This window comes from Phyllostomus hastatus, unplaced genomic scaffold, assembly GCF_019186645.2.
Source record: "Phyllostomus hastatus isolate PE091 unplaced genomic scaffold, TTU_PhHast_1.1 phas_scaffold_129, whole genome shotgun sequence".
Classification (NCBI taxonomy): domain Eukaryota; kingdom Metazoa; phylum Chordata; class Mammalia; order Chiroptera; family Phyllostomidae; genus Phyllostomus; species Phyllostomus hastatus.
The window spans coordinates 6,014,118-6,032,839 of NW_025334009.1; the positions used below are offsets into that span (position 1 = coordinate 6,014,118).

The window sequence follows — 18,722 nt, forward strand, 5'->3', positions numbered from 1 at the left end:
GGAGCTTGGTGCTGCCACTGGGTAGAAACAAGGTGCCGGGTCCGATAAAACAAGGTGAAGGGCCTTGTGTTTGCCACCTGTGCCCTGGGTTATGCATTTTACTTCTAAAGCCCACCATTTCCTTTGGTGGTTTGGCAGATAATGGAGGGAGATGTCGTCTTTTTAGATTATACTTTGTAGTTGTCGCTAATACAGTAGGATCAGACTGTGTAAATCAGCATGGCCTGGGTGTGTGGGGCCTAGGCAGAGACAGTGGTGGTATGCCAGGGCAGAGTAGCTTCCCAGAAGTCAGAAAGGCCTCATTTGGTTAACCTCATCTGTCAAATGAATGAGATGGGAGGCTTGGGTTATGGAAACTCGGGTGGGTACTTAGGTAGGGCTTTATTCTCCAAATATTGGAATATGTTTGAAAATTTTAATAATAAACAATTATTTTAAATGTTTATGTACTTATTGAAATTTATATTGTTTGTCATTAAAAAAGGGCTTTCATTTCCCTGACATTTTAAACTATGCTACTAGGCATTTGAAAGTAAAACTTTATTACAGTAGTAACAGCTTCCTTTGTTTATTTATAGGCAAAGATTGAAAATGTGCAGAAAACAAGTTTCATCAAAGGACCAATGTTCAAAGGTGTTGCTTCTAGTCGGTTTTTGCCCAAAGGCACCAAGACAAAAGTTAATTTGGAGGAGCAGGGACGACAGAAGGTGTCATTCAGCTTCAGCCTTACAAAGAAAACTTTGCAAAACAGGTTTCTGACTGCACTTGGCAATGACAAACAAAATGATACTCCAAACTCTCCAGCTGTACCTCTTCAAGTAGACTTGACTCCTAAAATTAAAATGGACATTGGGGATACCGTATCTACTGCAGAAGAATCTTCCCCACCAAAATCAAGGGTAGAATTGGGCAAAATTCATTTTAAGAAACATCTGCTTCATGTAACATCCAGGCCACTGCTAGCTACGTCCACAGCATTGGCATCACCTCCCCCCATAGTACCAGCAGTCTTAGCAGAATCAACGACTGTAGACTCGCCACCCTCATCTCCACCTCCTCCACCACCTCCACCACCCCAAGCCACAATACCCTCACCACCAACACCAGTAACAGAGCCAGTGGCCTTGCCACACACACAAATTACAGTTCTGATGACAGCACCAGTAGATGTAGCGGTTAGAGCCTTGAAGGAACCACCAGTTACAGTTGTACCAGAATCTTCAGAAGTAGACACTAAACAGGACTCTGTATCTATCAGTTCAGAAGAACACATAGCTCAAAATTTGAATGAGCAAGCAGATATTCCCTCACAAAAAGAAGATTCCCATATTGGGAAGGAAGAAGAAATTCCAGATAGTTCTAAGAATAGTCTGGGCTCTAAAAAAACAGGTTCTAAGAAGAAATCCTCACAATCTGAAGGCACCTTTCTTGGTTCAGAATCTGATGAAGATTCTATACGGACTTCCTCAAGTCAGAGATCACATGATTTAAAATTTTCAGCAAGCATTGAAAAGGAACGAGATTCAAAAAAGAACTTTGCACCTTTAAAAAGTGAAGATTTAGGGAAATCTTCACGATCTAAAACAGAAAGAGATGATAAATATTTTAGCTACTCGAAACTTGAAAGAGATACTCGTTATATATCCTCTCGATGTAGATCAGAGAGAGAACGAAAACGAAGCAGATCTCGTTCTAGATCTGACAGAGGCTCTAGAACTAGCTTATCTTATTCCCGGTCAGAACGATCCCATTATTATGACTCTGACCGTCGCTACCATAGGAGCTCCCCGTATCGAGAGAGGACACGCTATTCTCGGCCCTATACAGATAACAGGGCACGAGAGAGTTCTGACTCTGAAGACGAATATAAGAAGACATACTCAAGGCGTACCTCATCTCATTCCTCCTCTTACAGAGATCTGAGGACATCATCATCCTATTCTAAATCTGATCGAGACTGCAAAACTGAGTCCTCTTACTTAGAGATAGAGAAAAGAGGAAAGTATTCTTCAAAACTAGAAAGAGAATCCAAAAGGACTTCAGAAAATGAAGCAATGAAAAGAAATTGTTCCCCCCCTAATGAACTAGGATTCCGAAGGGGATCATCATATTCCAAGCATGAAAGCAGTGCTCGTTACAAATCTGCTTCTTCAAAATCTACACCCAAGTCTGATAAATTTAAAAATTCTTTCTGTTGTGCAGAATTAACTGAGGAAGTCAAACAGTCTCATTCTTTTAGTTTACAGACTCCTTATTCAAAAGGTAGTGAAGTAAGAATGACTAGTAAAATTCCTGAAAGAGAAAAGACTGGGTCTCCATCTCTATCAAATCGATTAAATGATTCACCTACTTTTAAAAAGCTAGAAGAATCACCTATTTTTAAGTCTGAATTTATAGGACATGATAGCCGTGATAGTATTAAGGAATTAGACTCTTTATCTAAAGTGAAGAATGATCAATTAAGAAGTTATTGTCCCATAGAATTAAATATAAATGGATCTCCTGGGGTAGAATCTGACTTGGTAACATTTTGCACTTCTAAAACTGACACGGTCTTGATGTCTTCTGATGATAGTGTGACCGGATTGGAGGTATCCCCTTTGGTCAAAGCACGTAAGCTTTCTTCAAATGGATTTCAAAATATTGACAGATGTAAAGAAAAAGACTTGGATGATACTTGCATGCGGTGTAGTAAGCCAGAAAGCCCATTTAGAGAAACAGATCCTCCAGTGTCACCACACCAAGATAAACTCATATCTTTGCCAGTTATGACTATAGATTACTCTAAAACAGTAGTTAAAGAACCAGTTGATACGAGTGTGTCTAGCTGTAAAACCAAAGATTTGGACATATACTGTACTTCAGATGACAACAACCCTTCTTTGTGTCATTCCTCAGCTGAAGATACTGAGCCTTCAGTTACAAAGATTTCTTCAAATAGCTTTATGAATGTACATTTGAAATCAAAAACAGTTATATGTGATAATAGAAATCTGACAGATCAGCACTCAAAATTTGCATGTGAAGAATATAAGCAGAGTGTTGGTAGCACTAGTTCAGCTTCTGTTAACCATTTTGATGGTTTATGTCCACCTATAGGGAGTTCAGGCATTGCTTCATCTCTTCAGAATCTTCCACCAGGAATAAAAGTGGACAATTTAGCTCTCTTGCAGTGTGGAGGGAACACACCTCCAGTTTTGGATGCTGTACCGAAGAGTAAAAGCACAGAGTATTTGAAGCATGAAGACCAAGAAATAATAGAAGTGGGTAGTGGCCTTCCTGATTCAGGAAGGGGGTTTGCTTCTTGGGGAAACAGGCATAATAACGGGTTATCTGGGAAATGTGTGCACGAGGCTCAAGAGGATGGGAATTCTACACTGCCTGATAAAAGAGGAAGACCAGAAATCTCTGTAGATGAAGAAGGTGGAAGAGGACACGAACATACTTCCGATGATTCAGAAGTTGTACTTTCTTCCTGCGATTTGAATTTAACCATGGGAGACAGTGACTGTGTGACATACAGCTTAAAATGTGACAGCAGTGGCCATGCTTCAGAGATCGTGTCTACTGTTCACGAGGACTACTCTGCTTCCTCTGAAAGTTCAAGTGATGAAAGCGATTCAGAAGATACAGAATCTGATGATAGCAGTGTTCCAAGAAACCGTCTTCAGTCTGTGGTGGTTGTGCCAAAGAATTCTACTCTACCCATGGAAGAAACGAGTCCTTGTTCTTCCCGGAGCAGTCAGAGTTACAGACACTATTCTGACCACTGGGAAGATGAGAGATTTGAGTCCAGGAGACATTCATATGAGGAAAAATTTGAGAGTATAGCAAGTAAAGCCTGTTCTCAAACTGAGAAGTTCTTCCTTCATAAAGGAACAGAAAAAAATCTAGAAATTTGTTTTCCCCAGACTAGCAGAAAACAAATAGATAACCACCTGATTGAAATTGCTCATCCCCAGAATGATGGGGTTGATAGTACAAGTCATACTGATGTGAAATCGGACCCTCTAGGTCATCTGAACTTTGAGGAAACACTGAAAGCCAAAATAGCGTTTAGGCAAGAAGAGCTGCCAGTTTATCCTTCTGATGATTTTGAAGATATCCCGAATAAGTGTCGGCAACAGACCGCTTTCCCTAATAGGCCAGATAGTAGACTGGGGAGAACAGAGTTGAATTTTTCTTCCTCTTGTGAGATCTCCCGAGTGGATGGTTTTCATTCATCAGAAGAGCTCAGAAACATAGGGTGGGACTTCTCGCAACAAGAAAAGCCTACTACCACGTATCAGCAACCTGATAGCAGCTATGGAGCCTGTGGTGGACACAAGTATCAGCAAAGTGCAGAACAGTATGGTGGGACACGTAATTACTGGCAAGGCAATGGCTACTGGGATCCAAGATCAGCGGGTAGACCTCCAGGATCTGGGGTTGTATATGATCGAATTCAGGGTCAAGTACCAGATTCCTTAACAGATGATCGTGAAGAAGAAGAGAATTGGGATCAGCGAGGAGAATCTCAGTTTTCAAGCCAGTCCAGTAAATTTTTTCTATCCCTTCAGAAGGACAAGGGGTCAGTGCAAGCACCTGAAATAAGCAGCAATTCCATTAAGGACTCATTAGGTGTAAATGAAAAGAAAGATCTTTCAAAAAACTTAGAAAAAAATGATCTGAAAGATAGAGGGCCTCCTAAAAAAAGGAGGCAGGAATTGGAGAGTGATACTGAAAGCGATGGCGAGCTTCAGGACAGAAAGAAAGTTAGAATGGAGGTACAGCAGTGTGAGACTGCAGTGCCCCCAGCATCAGCACTGGTTGGGCCTTCCTGTGTTATGGAGGACTTCAGGGACCCACAGCGATGGAAGGAATGTGCCAAGCAAGGGAAGATGCCTTGTTACTTTGATCTGATTGAAGAAAATGTTTATTTAACAGAGAGGTAAGTGTAATTAATAACCTAACAAATTTTAATCTTTCACATTAAAAAAAGACTGCTTAGCAGAGATAGACATTTTATTTTTATTTTACTTTTTAAAGATTTTATTTGTTTTTAAAGAGAGGGAAAGGGAGAGAGAAAGAGAGAGAGAAACATCAATGTGTAGTTGCCTCTCATGCACCCCCTTACTGGGGATCTGGCCTATAACCTAGGCATGTGCCCTGACTGGGAATCGAACCAGCAACCCTTTGGCTTGCAGGCCAGCACTCAGTCCACTGAGCCACACCAGCCAGGGCTAATTTTTTTAAAAAGATTTTATTTATTTTAGAGATAGAGAAAGGAAGGGAGAAAGAGACACAGAGAAACATCGATTTGTAAGAGAAACATTGATTGTTGTCTCTTGCACTCACTACACTTGGGAACCAGGCCAACAGTCCAGACACCCAGGCATGTGCCCTGACCCAGGAATCAAACTGGCAACCTTTGGCTTTGCAGGATGACACTCAACACACTGAGCCACACCATTCAGGGCCAGAATTTTTTTTGATGAGGTAGTGTTTTACTATAGATAAGGTAAAAGACTTTATTTTAAAGTTAGGTTCCATCAGAAATATTTCCAAATTTAAAAAAAGCTCCTTTTTTTTAATATATAAAGCCTCTTAGAGTTATATTCATTTACATCTTTTTTAAGGTAAAATTACATTAAATATTGAATTAAAAATATCTAACATTTAAGTTAAAAATATCAAATATTTTAAATATTACTTTTTAGGAATTGAATGAGTAGACCGATGCAACTTACTGAGTCTTTGTAAAAAATAGAAATGAAGCTAATTGGTTCAGTGCCTTGGGTTTTGTCTCTAGTGTATTGGAGATAAGACTGCATATAGATTTGGTTGGTAGAGCCGTTTTGGAGTGGGAAACATTTTTACATATTCATTATTTTTAAGTGCCTCTTGCTGGATGCTTGCTATATGCTTCTTGCTATGGGCATTTAGGAGCCACCAAGAAGATACATATTGTAAAATAGTATGATTGTAGTGGAAAAAAAATTTTTCATATGCCTAATGAAAATAGACTGACCTGAAAAAAAAAAAATCGTTCCCATTAGTCCTATTTTGGCCTTCTGGGGCAATACATAATAAAGCTACTGCTGATTCTTCAAAGTTATAGCTCCTAAGTACTTGTAAATAGATATTTTGTTTAACTTTAGTCATCTTCAGACTAAGCAATAACTCATTAATGAATTATATCTTCAGTTGATTTATTGTTGTTACTCAAAAAGAATTATTCTTGTTGCTCAAACTTAGTCAAAACTATCACGACACTCTTTAGGTACATTATAAAACTAGGACTGGCATAGAACATAGTTGAAGATGAGAGCCAATGAGGAGATTAAGGAAGATAGCTACTTAGAGCTCTGTGCTGTCTACCATCTGAGAGTTGAAGAGTAAGGCATGATTCCCTGATTTTAAAAAGGAGATCTTAGTTGGCCATCCTTGCTTGTTTCCTTTTCCCCCTCTTTGACAAGGGTGCAAAAATAAGAGTTCAACAAAAAGGCCAATAAATAGTCACATTTTCACTTTTGCTTTGCAAATTCTGGCATAGGTTTTCATGAACCCAGTCAGTTTTGAACACTCCCCCTTCTCCCCTAATAGTTTGCCTGCATTAAGAAAGTTTAGCCCTCTGAAGCCTTACCTGATTATTTTATAATTATACTTCATTCTTTTTTAATTATTCGTTTTTCTTTTAAATAGTATTTGTACAAATGTGAGGTTACTGAAAAAGTCTCTGAAAGATTTGATTGAGTTAAACTCTTAATTAAAAACCTTTTTAGCAACTCTTTCTTAGCCTTGCATTTCAACTACTATTTGTTCATCCATGAGGACTGATTTTTAAACGTAACTTTGGCTAATCAGCCATGCCACTACTGGATACTCATAAGTTTTCCTGTTTTTCTCCTGAACCAAATATGAGTATTAATATTTGAGATTGCTAAAAATTCTAGGCTTAGTAGATCTGGACTAGGAAATAAGGGCTGAGTACAAGATGATAGACTTGAACTCACCCTGTTCTCCTGTTTGCGAGGGCTAGGGTTGCCTCTTTCATCTTTTTGCAACACAATTTGTAGTGTTTTTAGTCCCATAAATTCTAGTGATTAGATTTTTTTCTTCCTTTTGAATGACTTAACCAGAATCCTTACAAGTGAAACTAATGAGATTTAGCAAATTACTTGATTGTATGTGTTGTATTGTTGCCAAGAGATTTATTTAACCGGTGCATATAAAACTTTACCCAATAGAAAGAAGAATAAATCCCATCGGGACATTAAGCGAATGCAGTGTGAGTGCGCACCTCTTTCTAAAGATGAGAGAGCTCAAGGTGAAATAGCGTGTGGGGAAGACTGTCTGAACCGTCTCCTCATGATTGAATGGTGAGTAAATGAGAGTGTTCTGCTTTTGTTCAGCTTCTACTAAATGTCTTGAAATATTAAAAAGAATTATTAGTGGAGAATAAAATTTAACCTTTTTCCTTCTACTTATTGTTGAGTGTTTATAAGCAGTAAAATGTCTTTCCCTGGCATTGTGCATTAGGTTACAGTATAGGTTGTAAATGCTCTGTAAAGTAGCCCTAAAATGCTAACAAAGTAATATTAATTTTTACCCAATCTCCTTTTATGTCTTGTAATGTTCATGTCCTGAGAGGTAAGTGGTGGTATTTTTTAGCTTTCACTGTGAAATGAGATAAAACCTAACATTTCAAAAACTCATAAAACAAAATGTCTTCCTCTCCCAAATCTCAATCTGTTTGTAGCCTTTCCAGATATTTTTTTGGTCTGTGCCAACATAGGTACATATTTACTCTTTATGAATTGAAATGAAATCTTACTGTATGTAGTTTTAAAAACTTTGTTCTCCCTGCCCTTCCCCCTCTACACATGCTTAATAAGTATGTTCTGAAGACCTGTTCAGAGCTAGACACAGAGGCCTACCTAAATCGTCCCATTAGCTGCATTATGTCTTCTATTCACAGCCAACCCCTAAGTATTAATCTCCTATTGATAGACATTTGCTTTCATAATTTTCTTACAAATGCTAAACATCTTTACCTTTAAAAATATGTGATAAATTTTTTAACATAAAAAAAATTAAGGTGATTTATAGTGTAGGTACCTTATTTTTAGTGTCAATGAAGTGTTTTCTTTCAAAGCTCAGTTTTTGCTTTTGCTCATATTATAGTGTTATAAAAATAAAACATTTACCTCAGAAAGTACAAGAGAGAGAGCATGTTTGGTATTCCTTTACCTAAACTGAAGAGAGGTGATAGTATGCATGGAAGAGGAGGAGACGCAGAGGTAGTGCTCTTCTCCTGGTGTAATGTTGTTGCCCTAGTCTCTGCAGTCTTCTGGCTCTTTCTTGCAACCTTGCTAAGCAGCTAGGAAGTACAGAACTTCTTTCTTCTTGTTATCCCCTTGCTGAAACTTGCAGTAGTTTTCAGGATTGGGTTCAGATGGAGCCCGATATTCAGAGCCCTTCATCGTAAAGCAGCAGCCTGCTGTCCCACATTCCAGCAGCCGATCCTCTCTGCCGCTGTCCTGGGCAGTGCTAGTCCGTCCCTTCAAGCGGGCCTCGTCTCCTGTTTCTGCGCACAGGCAGGCATGCCGCTGCGGCTCTTGCTTTCCCGACTCTCCGCACCCCGCGTGTGTGTCCTTAGGTAGAGCTGGTGCTAAATTCTGCTCCCTCCTGACGGCTTTCCTTCGCTACCTCACTGTGAAGTGAGTCCTTCGTCCTTTGAGCGTCTGTAAAAATGTTACTTACTACTAGTTTGGCAATAAATAATAATGTATTGGAAATGATGAGCAGTCTCTATTAATATTTTAACCTTACTCAGTATTTAAAAAGTTTGTTTCTGCCAGTTTTGGAATATTGAGAATTTAGTGAATGTTTGATTTTATTACTTTTATTCCAGTATACATGGGGAAAAGGCTGGCCACTTCATACTGTGTTTGCTCTGAACAAGGATATGTTTAATGGTGACTATGGTTTCTCTTAAATGGAGGTCAGTTTAGCTGCACTCAGAAGGTTAAATTAATGACGACTGGAGTGGAATATAACAGAAGGTGCACTGGCAGAAAATAAGTTAGCCCTGCAGAGTTGTCAGGAATACTGCGGACTTCCCTTCTGTGCAGCCTGGAAATGTACTCTAGACACACAGGGAGTGGTTAATGATTAGACGACTAGATTGTATTGTGGGCATCTTCTGATTAAGCAACAGTGTAGACACTGTTCTGAGAAATCCCTTCATGGGGGAAGGAATTATTGAGGGAGGCTCACTTAAAGGTGTACCACATATATGCTGATTATACCACAAAGATATGGACATACTATGTGCTCTAGCAAACATACTTTGGTTCTTTTGCTGCTTCGAAGAGTTAATTTTCTCCATTTCTTATTTCAGTTCTTCTCGGTGTCCCAATGGGGATTATTGCTCCAACAGACGGTTCCAGAGAAAGCAGCATGCGGACGTGGAGGTCATCCTCACGGAAAAGAAAGGCTGGGGCTTGAGAGCTGCCAGAGACCTTCCTTCGTAAGCTACCTTTTAGTCACCTTTCACTTCCTTTTTGTGTTGGTGACGTTGATTAGATACTCTGTAGGAAAAGAATTTATCTATTATACTGAGGTTTAATAATGATTATGGTACAGAATGACCACTTGGTAACTAGTACGTTAAAAAAAATCCACTTTTATGAAAAAATTCATATATATATATATATCTATATGGACATTTTGTCACTTGTGACATTTGAACTAGGCAGGTCCATTTTTGCCTAATAGTTATGTTTCTCTTAATTCCAAGCAATTATTGAATGTTGTAGATCCTCAATGAAACTCTATAAAAAGGAGTTGGGACTGGATGTGTTAATGTGTATAAAACTGAGTTGGGATCAGAAAAGAAGAGAATATCTGAGGATATCGAGGTAGAGAATTAAAGCATACTTGATAGGCACTCTGAACATTTGTTGAATGAGTAAGTGTTGCCCTCCACCTAACTCATGTAAACCTTTTATATGTAATGCAATAGAAGTTTCATTTTATTTTCTGCCATATTCAGTATTTCCTTCAAATACAATTTGCTTATATATCACATATTAAAGTATTTTTATGCCTTATTTTAAAGTTAAATATATACAGGTTACCTGTGTTTATGATTTTTAAATATTTTGAATACATAAAAGGAATAAAGTAAGACAATAAAATGGGTGTCAAACTCATTTTCACCAGGGGCCACATCAGCTTTGCAGGTGTCTTCAAAGGGCTGAATGTAATTTTAGGGCTGTGTACATGTAACTATTCCTTGTAGTTAAGCAAGAGCTAGAGCCTGGCACTGCTGCTGGGTAGAAACACGGCTCCCGGCCGGATTAAACAAGGTGGAGGGCCGGATTTGGCCCTTGGGCCTTGTGTTTGCCACCTGTGCAATAAAAAATTTGCTGAGTTCTAGGGACTCAGGCATAGCTAATCTTTCAAAATCCTCTAAGCATATGGCTACACTTAGATGGGATTTGGAATGGGTTGAGGGTTTTTAGTCTGTTTATTGTGGGGATTCAAAGGTATCCCCACAGGGAACAGATAATCTAATAATCACCACTGCTACCACCACCAGGTAATTTAGTTTTCTGACAGGAATGTCATATATTTTTTAAAAGTCAAATTGTTCTGTTTTTCTTGTGAAAATAGGAAATGTTTGTATCAGTCCATTCTTTTAGGAACTAACCAGGAAAAAAAAAAACATGTTCTGTGATATAAAAAGTGGATAGTTAGAACCTCATATATTTTCTTCTTTACAGAATTATCTCATTATATTCCATATCCAATTCATTGGATCCTCTATAATAGTTTAAACAAATAATAGGCTAATTGTCCTTTTAAACACTATTAATGATATTGAACTTAGAACTTCCCAGGTTAGTCCAGTGCATTTCTGAAATCACTAACTCTGGTCTAGCTGCAGGTTTTCAGGGACACTTTTATTCTACCCAAGCCAGCAAGCCAGCCGGGTTTTCTATTTGAGAGGAGTCTTTTTTTTTTTTAAATTCTAGGAATAGTCTGAACACTGCCTCTTAGCAGAGTTTCACTAAAACCTGATGTAAATTCCTGCTGTATGCAACATAGACTTTGTGGCTCAGGAATCCATGTCTTTTGGGTGAGGGAGGAGAGAATGTATTAGTGGTTCACATAGCAGGTTAAAAATTTCTCCAGCTCTTCAGCTTTGCTCAGCTACTCACAGAGAGCCCTGCTTTGGTAAAATACACTGGGACTTAAGGTTTCCCACACCTTCCTATTCATGTAACTTCCATATGCTGATGGTAATACCAGTGTCATCAATTTTTAGTGTAGAACTATTTAGATGTTAAATTGGAATACTCTACCAGTGAACAAGGACATATTGTCAGCTAGGCACAGGATCAGGAAGCATTTGGGGCTAAGTTACTGTTTAGTGTTAAAGTATTGCAGACTCCATCAAAGAACCCCAAGCAAATCCCTACCAGAATCTTTTAGTTTTAGGCTGTAGGAATGAATGGAAGGCAGTGCTGTTCCGGTTGACTTGCTGTTTTGGATACCAAATGGGGCTTTGAAAAAAAAATTGAGTAAAATTCACATGATAAAATAACCGTTGTAAAATGCATAATTCAGTGGCGTTTATAGTACATTCACAGTTTTGTTCAGCTATCACCTCTTTCTAGTTCCAAAACATTTTCATTACCCTAAAAGGAAACTACACGTTGAGGAGAATCTCCTCATTGCCCCCTCCTTTCAGCACGTGGCAATCTCTGATCTCCTTTCTGTCTCTGTGGATTTACCCATTCTAGATATTTCACATAAATGAAATCATGCATGTGGCATTTTGTGTCTGGCTTCTTTAACATAGGTGGAATTCTGTTTTTGAAGTTTCACCTCTGTTACAGCATATATCAACACTTTTTTAATGTGAATATGCTGCATTTTGTTTAACCATTCATCAGCTGATGATCATTTGGACAAATGGGACTTTTTTTTTCTTTTGAAGATTTTACTTGTATTTTAGAGAGATGGGAAGGGAGAGAGAGAAACATTAATGTGTGAGAGAAACATTGATCTGTTGTCTCTCACACCCACCCGAACCGGGGACCAGGCCTTCAACCCAGGCGTGTGCCCTGACCATGAGTCAAACTGGGGACCTTTCACTTTTGCAGGATGACGCCCAACCAACTGAGACGCTGGTTAGGGCCAAAATGGGACTTTTTAAAAAGCCATTTTCCCCCATAATGTTTTATGAAAACATTGAAAAGTTAAAGACCTATACATTTCATACTTATATAATTGCCAGATATGTTCTAAATTGTTGGCATTTTGCTATATTTGCTTTATTATATATTCTCCATGTGCTCATCTCTTTATCCATCTTTTTGATGAATTTTAAGGGGGAATTGCAGGCATTACCTTTAACCCCTAAATCTTCCTGAGCTGGAGCCATATAGCTTTGCAGTGATAACACTGCCCCTTTCCATCTTCGGCCTGCCACAGTGCAGCACTGTTGCTTTTCACAGACTTGAAGGAGTTGAGTGAAGAGAGATCTTATTAAACCAGGAGCAATATCAGACTAAGACAAGATGAACTAAGAATCATAAGAATTATTGCCTCCACCATCAGGGGCTTCAGTCCTTCTCTGTGTCAGGCAGTTTGGTGTTACTCTTTTTTTTTTTTCTTTTGGTTGTTTTTAATTGAGACATAGCTTTTCTAGCCAGTTTTAAGCACTGCATGGTAGGCTTTCTCATTGGCTTCATTTAGTTTTTTTGTAGGTTAGGCAGCTGAAGGGTCTAGTGACTCTTCTTACATTTCCTAGGTTACTGAGGACTTTGAGACTCATCTCTCAGCTGCATCATCAAGCCCAAGCTGTTGTATCCATTGGTAGTGACATGTCCTTCAGAATTCCTGATGGTATGAAGTCTACTCAGATTTAATGCTTGGTCAGGTTGTAGAGGTGATTTGAGAGCAGTATCATGAGAATTGAGTATTTCAGTGTAATTGCAAAGAGTGACTTTATGATACAATGGGGCAAGCAGTCATTCAGGTGAAGTTTGAATCCCGGGCTATACACCTAGCTTTGTGACCTTATGCAATGAACTTTATTTGCATGGCTCCCTCCCTCCCTCCTTTCCTTCCTTCCAGTGAGGAAGGGAGGTAGAAGGAGAGGGAAGAAACATCAGCATGAGAGAGAAGCTTTGATAGGTTGCCTTTCATACATGCCCCCACCAGGGAGTCAGCCAGCAACCCAGGCACGTGCCTTGACCAGGAATTGAACCTGGGACCTTTCACTTACAAGATGATACCCAACCCACGGAGCCTCACTGGTTAGGCTTCAGTAAACTTTAAATGAGAACTAGGGGAGGAAATGGACATATTTTTTACTTATGAGGTACCAAATTCTGTATGTGTTTTGTAGTTAGTCAATATCACATTTAATCTATGTGGCAGCCTATGATGTGTCATATTTTCCTTTTTTTCAAGAGAGGGGACTGATCCAAGAAGTAGAGAGTCCAACATTAGAGGAGCCCAGATTTTGTGACCATTCTAGTACATTTCTTACCAAACAATAAGCTTCTGAGGTTAGAAAGGAAAATTCAAGTACTGTTTATGAAAATAGTAATTTTTAGGATTATCTGTGAGTAATGTTTTGATTATCGAGACTTAAATTTGTTTGTGATTGGACTGCTGCACAAATGCATGTATATACATTATAATATTGTTTGGGGGGGTTACTTTTTTGTTTCTTTTTTCCTCATTTGTTTTTAATGGCTTTATTTTCTAAGCTAAGAGGGTTTAATTTTTTTCAATTGGCTAGTTAATTCCTTCTTTAGTAAGTGCATTGATTATATCAACATGTTGTAAATAAATACAAATGATTTACATTTTAAAAATCTCTGGTTAGAGTCAGGGCATATCTTCAGTAGAGGAAAAAAATAGGTAAATAACCAAGGAAAGAACAATCAAGGGTGGAAAGTAACTGAAAGAAGCCAAGGAAAGAGATTCATAATAATTATTGATAAATGCTAGAGAAAACTCAAAAGAGAATGCAGTGAGAGGAATGACCTTTTAGGTCATATTTGACCTTTAACGTCATTGGAAGCCTTTGAGAGTAAAGCCAGTAGAAGGGCTGCTATATTAGTTTAAGTTGCCTCCTAATTTTCTAAAAGATAGAAAGCCTCTGATTCTTCAGTGCCTCCTTTTTTCATAAGAGTTGTTTCTCAACTCGGAATCACTTTTTTCATGATGATGTAAACCAAACTTGCAAGTTTTTTTAATATCTAGTTAGGAAAAGTATGTGCATCTTGGCACTGTGTATAAATTATAAAAGCTTCTTAGAATCAATATTCTTAAAACTATTAGGAAGGAGAAAATTGACCTCGATTAGATGCTAGGTACTTTATATCTATTTACTTATTATGTCTTGTGTAATATCAGTTTTATCCACTTTGGAATATATATTTTTTAATTTATTTTTAGAGAGAGGAGAAGGGAGAAAGAGAGGGAGAAACATCAGTGTGTGGTTGCCTCTTGCATGTCCCCTACTGGGGACCTGACCTGCAGCCCAGGCATATACCCTGTACCGGGAATCGAACTGGCGACCCCCTGGTTCACAGGCTGGCGTTCAATCCACTGAGCCACAGCAGCCAGGGCTAGAATATTTCTTTACACTCCTTACTTTTGCTTAGGTATATGTGTTTTCCGTATAGGAAAGTGCTCCTATGCAGGAAGTGTTATTGTTTCCTTTTTGTTTTGCCAGAAACACCTTTGTCCTGGAATATTGTGGAGAAGTACTTGATCATAAAGAGTTTAAAGCCCGGGTAAAGGAGTATGCACGAAATAAGAACATCCACTACTATTTCATGGCCCTAAAGAATGATGAGGTGAGCAGCATGGATGTGTTTGCTTTGAAACAGATCTGGAAGCTGTTGAATTGAAAGATTAATTGGTCTGCACTGATCTCTGGAGTAATTGGCAAAAAATGAGGGGCAGAACAGTGTGTATATAATTTGTTTGTGTTTTGAAAAAGGATGGGAGGAGGGGGTGCTTTACATACATAAATGTAGACATACATGCTTCCTGTTATAATTTTTTTTAAGATTTTATGTATGTATTTTTAGAGAGGGAAGGGAGGGAGAAAGGGAGGGAGAGGGAGAAAGAGAGGGAAAGAGAGAAACATCAATGTGCAGTTGCTGGGGGCTGTGGCCTGCAACCCAGGCATGTGCCCTGACTGGGAATCGAACCTGCGATGCTTTGGTTCACAGCCTGCGCTCAATCCACTGAGCTATGCCAGCCAGAGCCTCCTGTTATAATTCTTAAAAATTATTGATGACCTTCCCCAAGAGCTTTTGTTTATGTGGGTTATATTGTCAGTATTTAGCATATTAAAAATTAAAGATGAGAAATTGAAAAATAATTATTAAATCATTTCAAAGTAGTAAGCCCATTATATATTGACACAAATAGTTATGAAAATTATTTTAAAAAAATTTTTAGTGAGGAGTGCCATTGTTTTACATTTTTACAAATCTCTTTGATATCTGGCTTAATAGAACTTAGCTAGATTCTCATATTTGTCTCTATATTCAGCCTGGAAATGCAAATCCTAGGGGTGGACCCCAGGACCTGCTGAGTTATAACTCTGGAGGTAGGCCCAGCAGGAGTTGTAAAAAGCGGCCCAGGGGATTCAGAAACACAGGTTTGAGAGCTACCACACTGTGACATAGCATGCACTTTAAAATGAAGTTATGCACACACAAAGTGAGATTGGAATATAGTAGGGTGTAAGAAATAGCTAGAAGGTGATAGATATGGAGATAATTTATCGTTAGCAGATTTTCTGGAGGAAGCGGTCATCACGTTGATGTGGAACATTGTATGGGAGCGTTCTCTAGAGGAAAGCAGGTTAGGGTTGGGATTTTAAACCTGCTGAATGCCCTCCCTTTGCAAAGTGCAAGTATATTTTAAGATTTCATTTTTAACTCTTAAATTATCCTTTTCCCTAGATAATAGATGCCACTCAGAAAGGAAATTGCTCTCGTTTCATGAATCACAGCTGTGAACCGAACTGTGAGACTCAAAAAGTAAGTTGAGATAGATTTAGAGTTTGGGGTATTGGTTTAAGATTGCTGTTCTGACCATTTTAGATTCTATATCCAAGGTACCCATAGCTTTTTAAATTATTTTTTAAACTTATTATTTTCTTGATCCTCACCCAAGGATATGCTTATTGATTTTAGAGGGGGAGAGAGAGAGAGAAACAACATAGATTTTGAGGTAGATGTGAGAGAGAAACATCAGTCAGTTGCCTCCTGTTCATGCCCCATCTAGGGATCAAACCCACAACCTAGGTATGTGCCCTGACCGGGAAATTGAACCCGAAACTTTTGTTAGTGTAGGGATTGATGCTCCAACCAACTAGCAACCCGGCCAGGGCCTGTGGCTTTAATTTTTAAGTCCCGTTCTTCTACTCTACTTTATTGTTAAAAATTTTATTTTCAGGTAAGTTTAGACTGTGAAATAATAGTGCTGAAATAGTACAGATTTTCATACTATTCTTTACTTAGATTCCCCAAGTGTAAACATCATACATAGCTATAATGTAATTACTCAATCCAGGATATACTATTAACTGTTAGATAATCTAAAGACCTATTCAGATTTTGTCATCTAATTTTTAAAAACAATTTTTAAAAAAGGTTTTATTTTTGGAGAGTGGGGAGAGAGGGAGGAAGAGGGAGAAACATCAATGTGCAAGAGAAACATCAGTTGGTTGCCTGTCGCACGCCCCCAGCTGGGGATTTGGCCCACAACCCAGGCATGTCCCCTAACAGGGAATGGAACTAGTGACCTTTTGGTTCACAGGCCAATGCTCAATCCATTGACCACACCAGCCCGCGTGCCAATTTCATTATTTTGGTCTAGGATCCAGTCTAGGAAACTTCTGTTGCATTTAACTGTCATCTCTCTTTGCCCATAAATTTTAGATATTATTTCAAAGGTGCCAAATACAAAACTAAACTTTGATTTTGAAGTCCAATGTGTGTGTGTGGCATATACATTTTTATCAGCTCCCATCCAGGTTCCAAATTTGACTATTTTAATGACAGTAAGGGGCCACATGGGCACAGATAAGAGGGATTATATGTGATGTGCATGTGGGTACACGGCTCCTCCTCAACAAGGCCAGGCTTTGGGTCTTGCTTTTCTTTACGTTGCTGTGCCTGGCACATCGTCGACCCTTGATAAGTCCATTCGTCAATGGATTTGTCATTTTGAGTACCTCTCATTTGTGTTTTGAGCTTATATTTTAGAAAAATATATACAGTAGAACTTAGGTTCTTTTTCAGGTTAAGAAAACTGGACCCGTTCCCTACAAAAGTATATTATCAGTGATCCCTTATATCAAGATAGTGCTTTCGAGTCCTGGATATTTTTTACCTCTGATTTATGTGCTAATCTTAGATATGATTTTTTTCTAAGAGCTGACTCATGTAATGAATTGGAGAAACCAGTCTGAAATTACTTCACCTAAGTTCTGGTTCTAGCTTTGCTGTAGCTGGTGGCCACATGTCTGGCTGTGAGACTCCACCTGTGCTGTGCCCCTTCATCTTATAAGTCTGGGTTTTTTCATCAGTAACATGTTCACATGGTCTGGAGAGGAGCTCTGCAGTCAGATGTTCTGGACCTCCAAGGTCTCACTCCCGTGTATTTAATTCTGGAGTTTTTTATACATGTGTTCTGATGTTTCCCTTCCCTTTCACTACCCTGAGCCGTATGACCACTGTGTCATGAAATTAAACTTCTGGCATCATTCTCCCCTGCTTCCATGCCCCATCTCATCTAAGAACACAGTTACTGTAGACATGGTATAAGGTGATACAAGTTTGCCTGTGATATTCAATGACACCAAGCATTCCCTATTTGCTTATTTTTAGTACAAGTTAATCTTTACTACGTGGAAATATGTATTAAATTAGTTAAAGTAGCAGTTACTTTTTGTTAGAGACAAATTATAGATGATATTTAATCTGCTAGTTTATGAGATAAAAGTACTACTTAAATATATTTTTTTAAAGGAAAAAGTTCCCCATTTACCTATTTGGAAAAATCTTTATTTTCTAAAGAGGCACATGTATCATTAAGGTTGATAATGATATTTAAAAAACACATGGATTAATCACTTACTAATTTCTTTTCTTTTAAAAACAACATCTCAGTGGACTGTGAATGGACAGCTAAGGGTTGGGTTTTTTACCACCAAACTGGTTCCTTCAGGCTCAGAGTTAACATTTGACTATCAGTTCCAAAGATACGGGTGAGTATTGTTTCTGTTCTCTTTTGCTGCTTCTGATGGGGAAATAGACTGTTCAGATACAGAGATATAAAACTTTGATGTGAATTACTAAGAAGTTCTACATACTACTGGCTCTTATCTGTGTGTACTGTTTCCCGTTGTGTGTGTTTTTAATACTCTGTGGCACTTTGGGCCATTAAGGGTTATTGTATGTGAACTACATTATTTTCCTCAGAACTTCATACTGTCATATTTGTGTGATTATGTTTCCAATATTTTAAACATTTTTCAATTATAGAAATGTCAACTGTGTGTGTAAAAAGAATAGCACAATAAATCTGTATTCATCTATCAGTTATCAACTGATGATTAATCTTTTGTCGTGTATACCATATTATACTTTGAAAAATAATTTGTTACCTAGTTTTGTTTACCA

General features: G+C 38.4%; 1 protein-coding gene across 4 annotated transcripts in view; it reads left to right on the forward strand.

Moving 5' to 3' along the window:
• Positions 1-18,722, forward strand: part of SETD2 (SET domain containing 2, histone lysine methyltransferase) — a 96,254-nt gene that overhangs the window by 27,388 nt on the left and 50,144 nt on the right. For all 4 annotated transcript variants that reach the window (XR_006787781.1, XR_006787782.1, XR_006787783.1 and 1 more), the window contains exons 3-8: positions 579-4,930; positions 7,230-7,361; positions 9,386-9,514; positions 14,750-14,873; positions 15,996-16,073; positions 18,210-18,307. Coding sequence is in view for 1 of the 4 variants with exons in the window: in XM_045856834.1 (XP_045712790.1) it covers positions 579-4,930; positions 7,230-7,361; positions 9,386-9,514; positions 14,750-14,873; positions 15,996-16,073; positions 18,210-18,307 (4,913 nt within the window). In the remaining 3 variants the exon portion in view is untranslated. The remainder of the gene's footprint in view (positions 1-578; positions 4,931-7,229; positions 7,362-9,385; positions 9,515-14,749; positions 14,874-15,995; positions 16,074-18,209; positions 18,308-18,722) is intronic.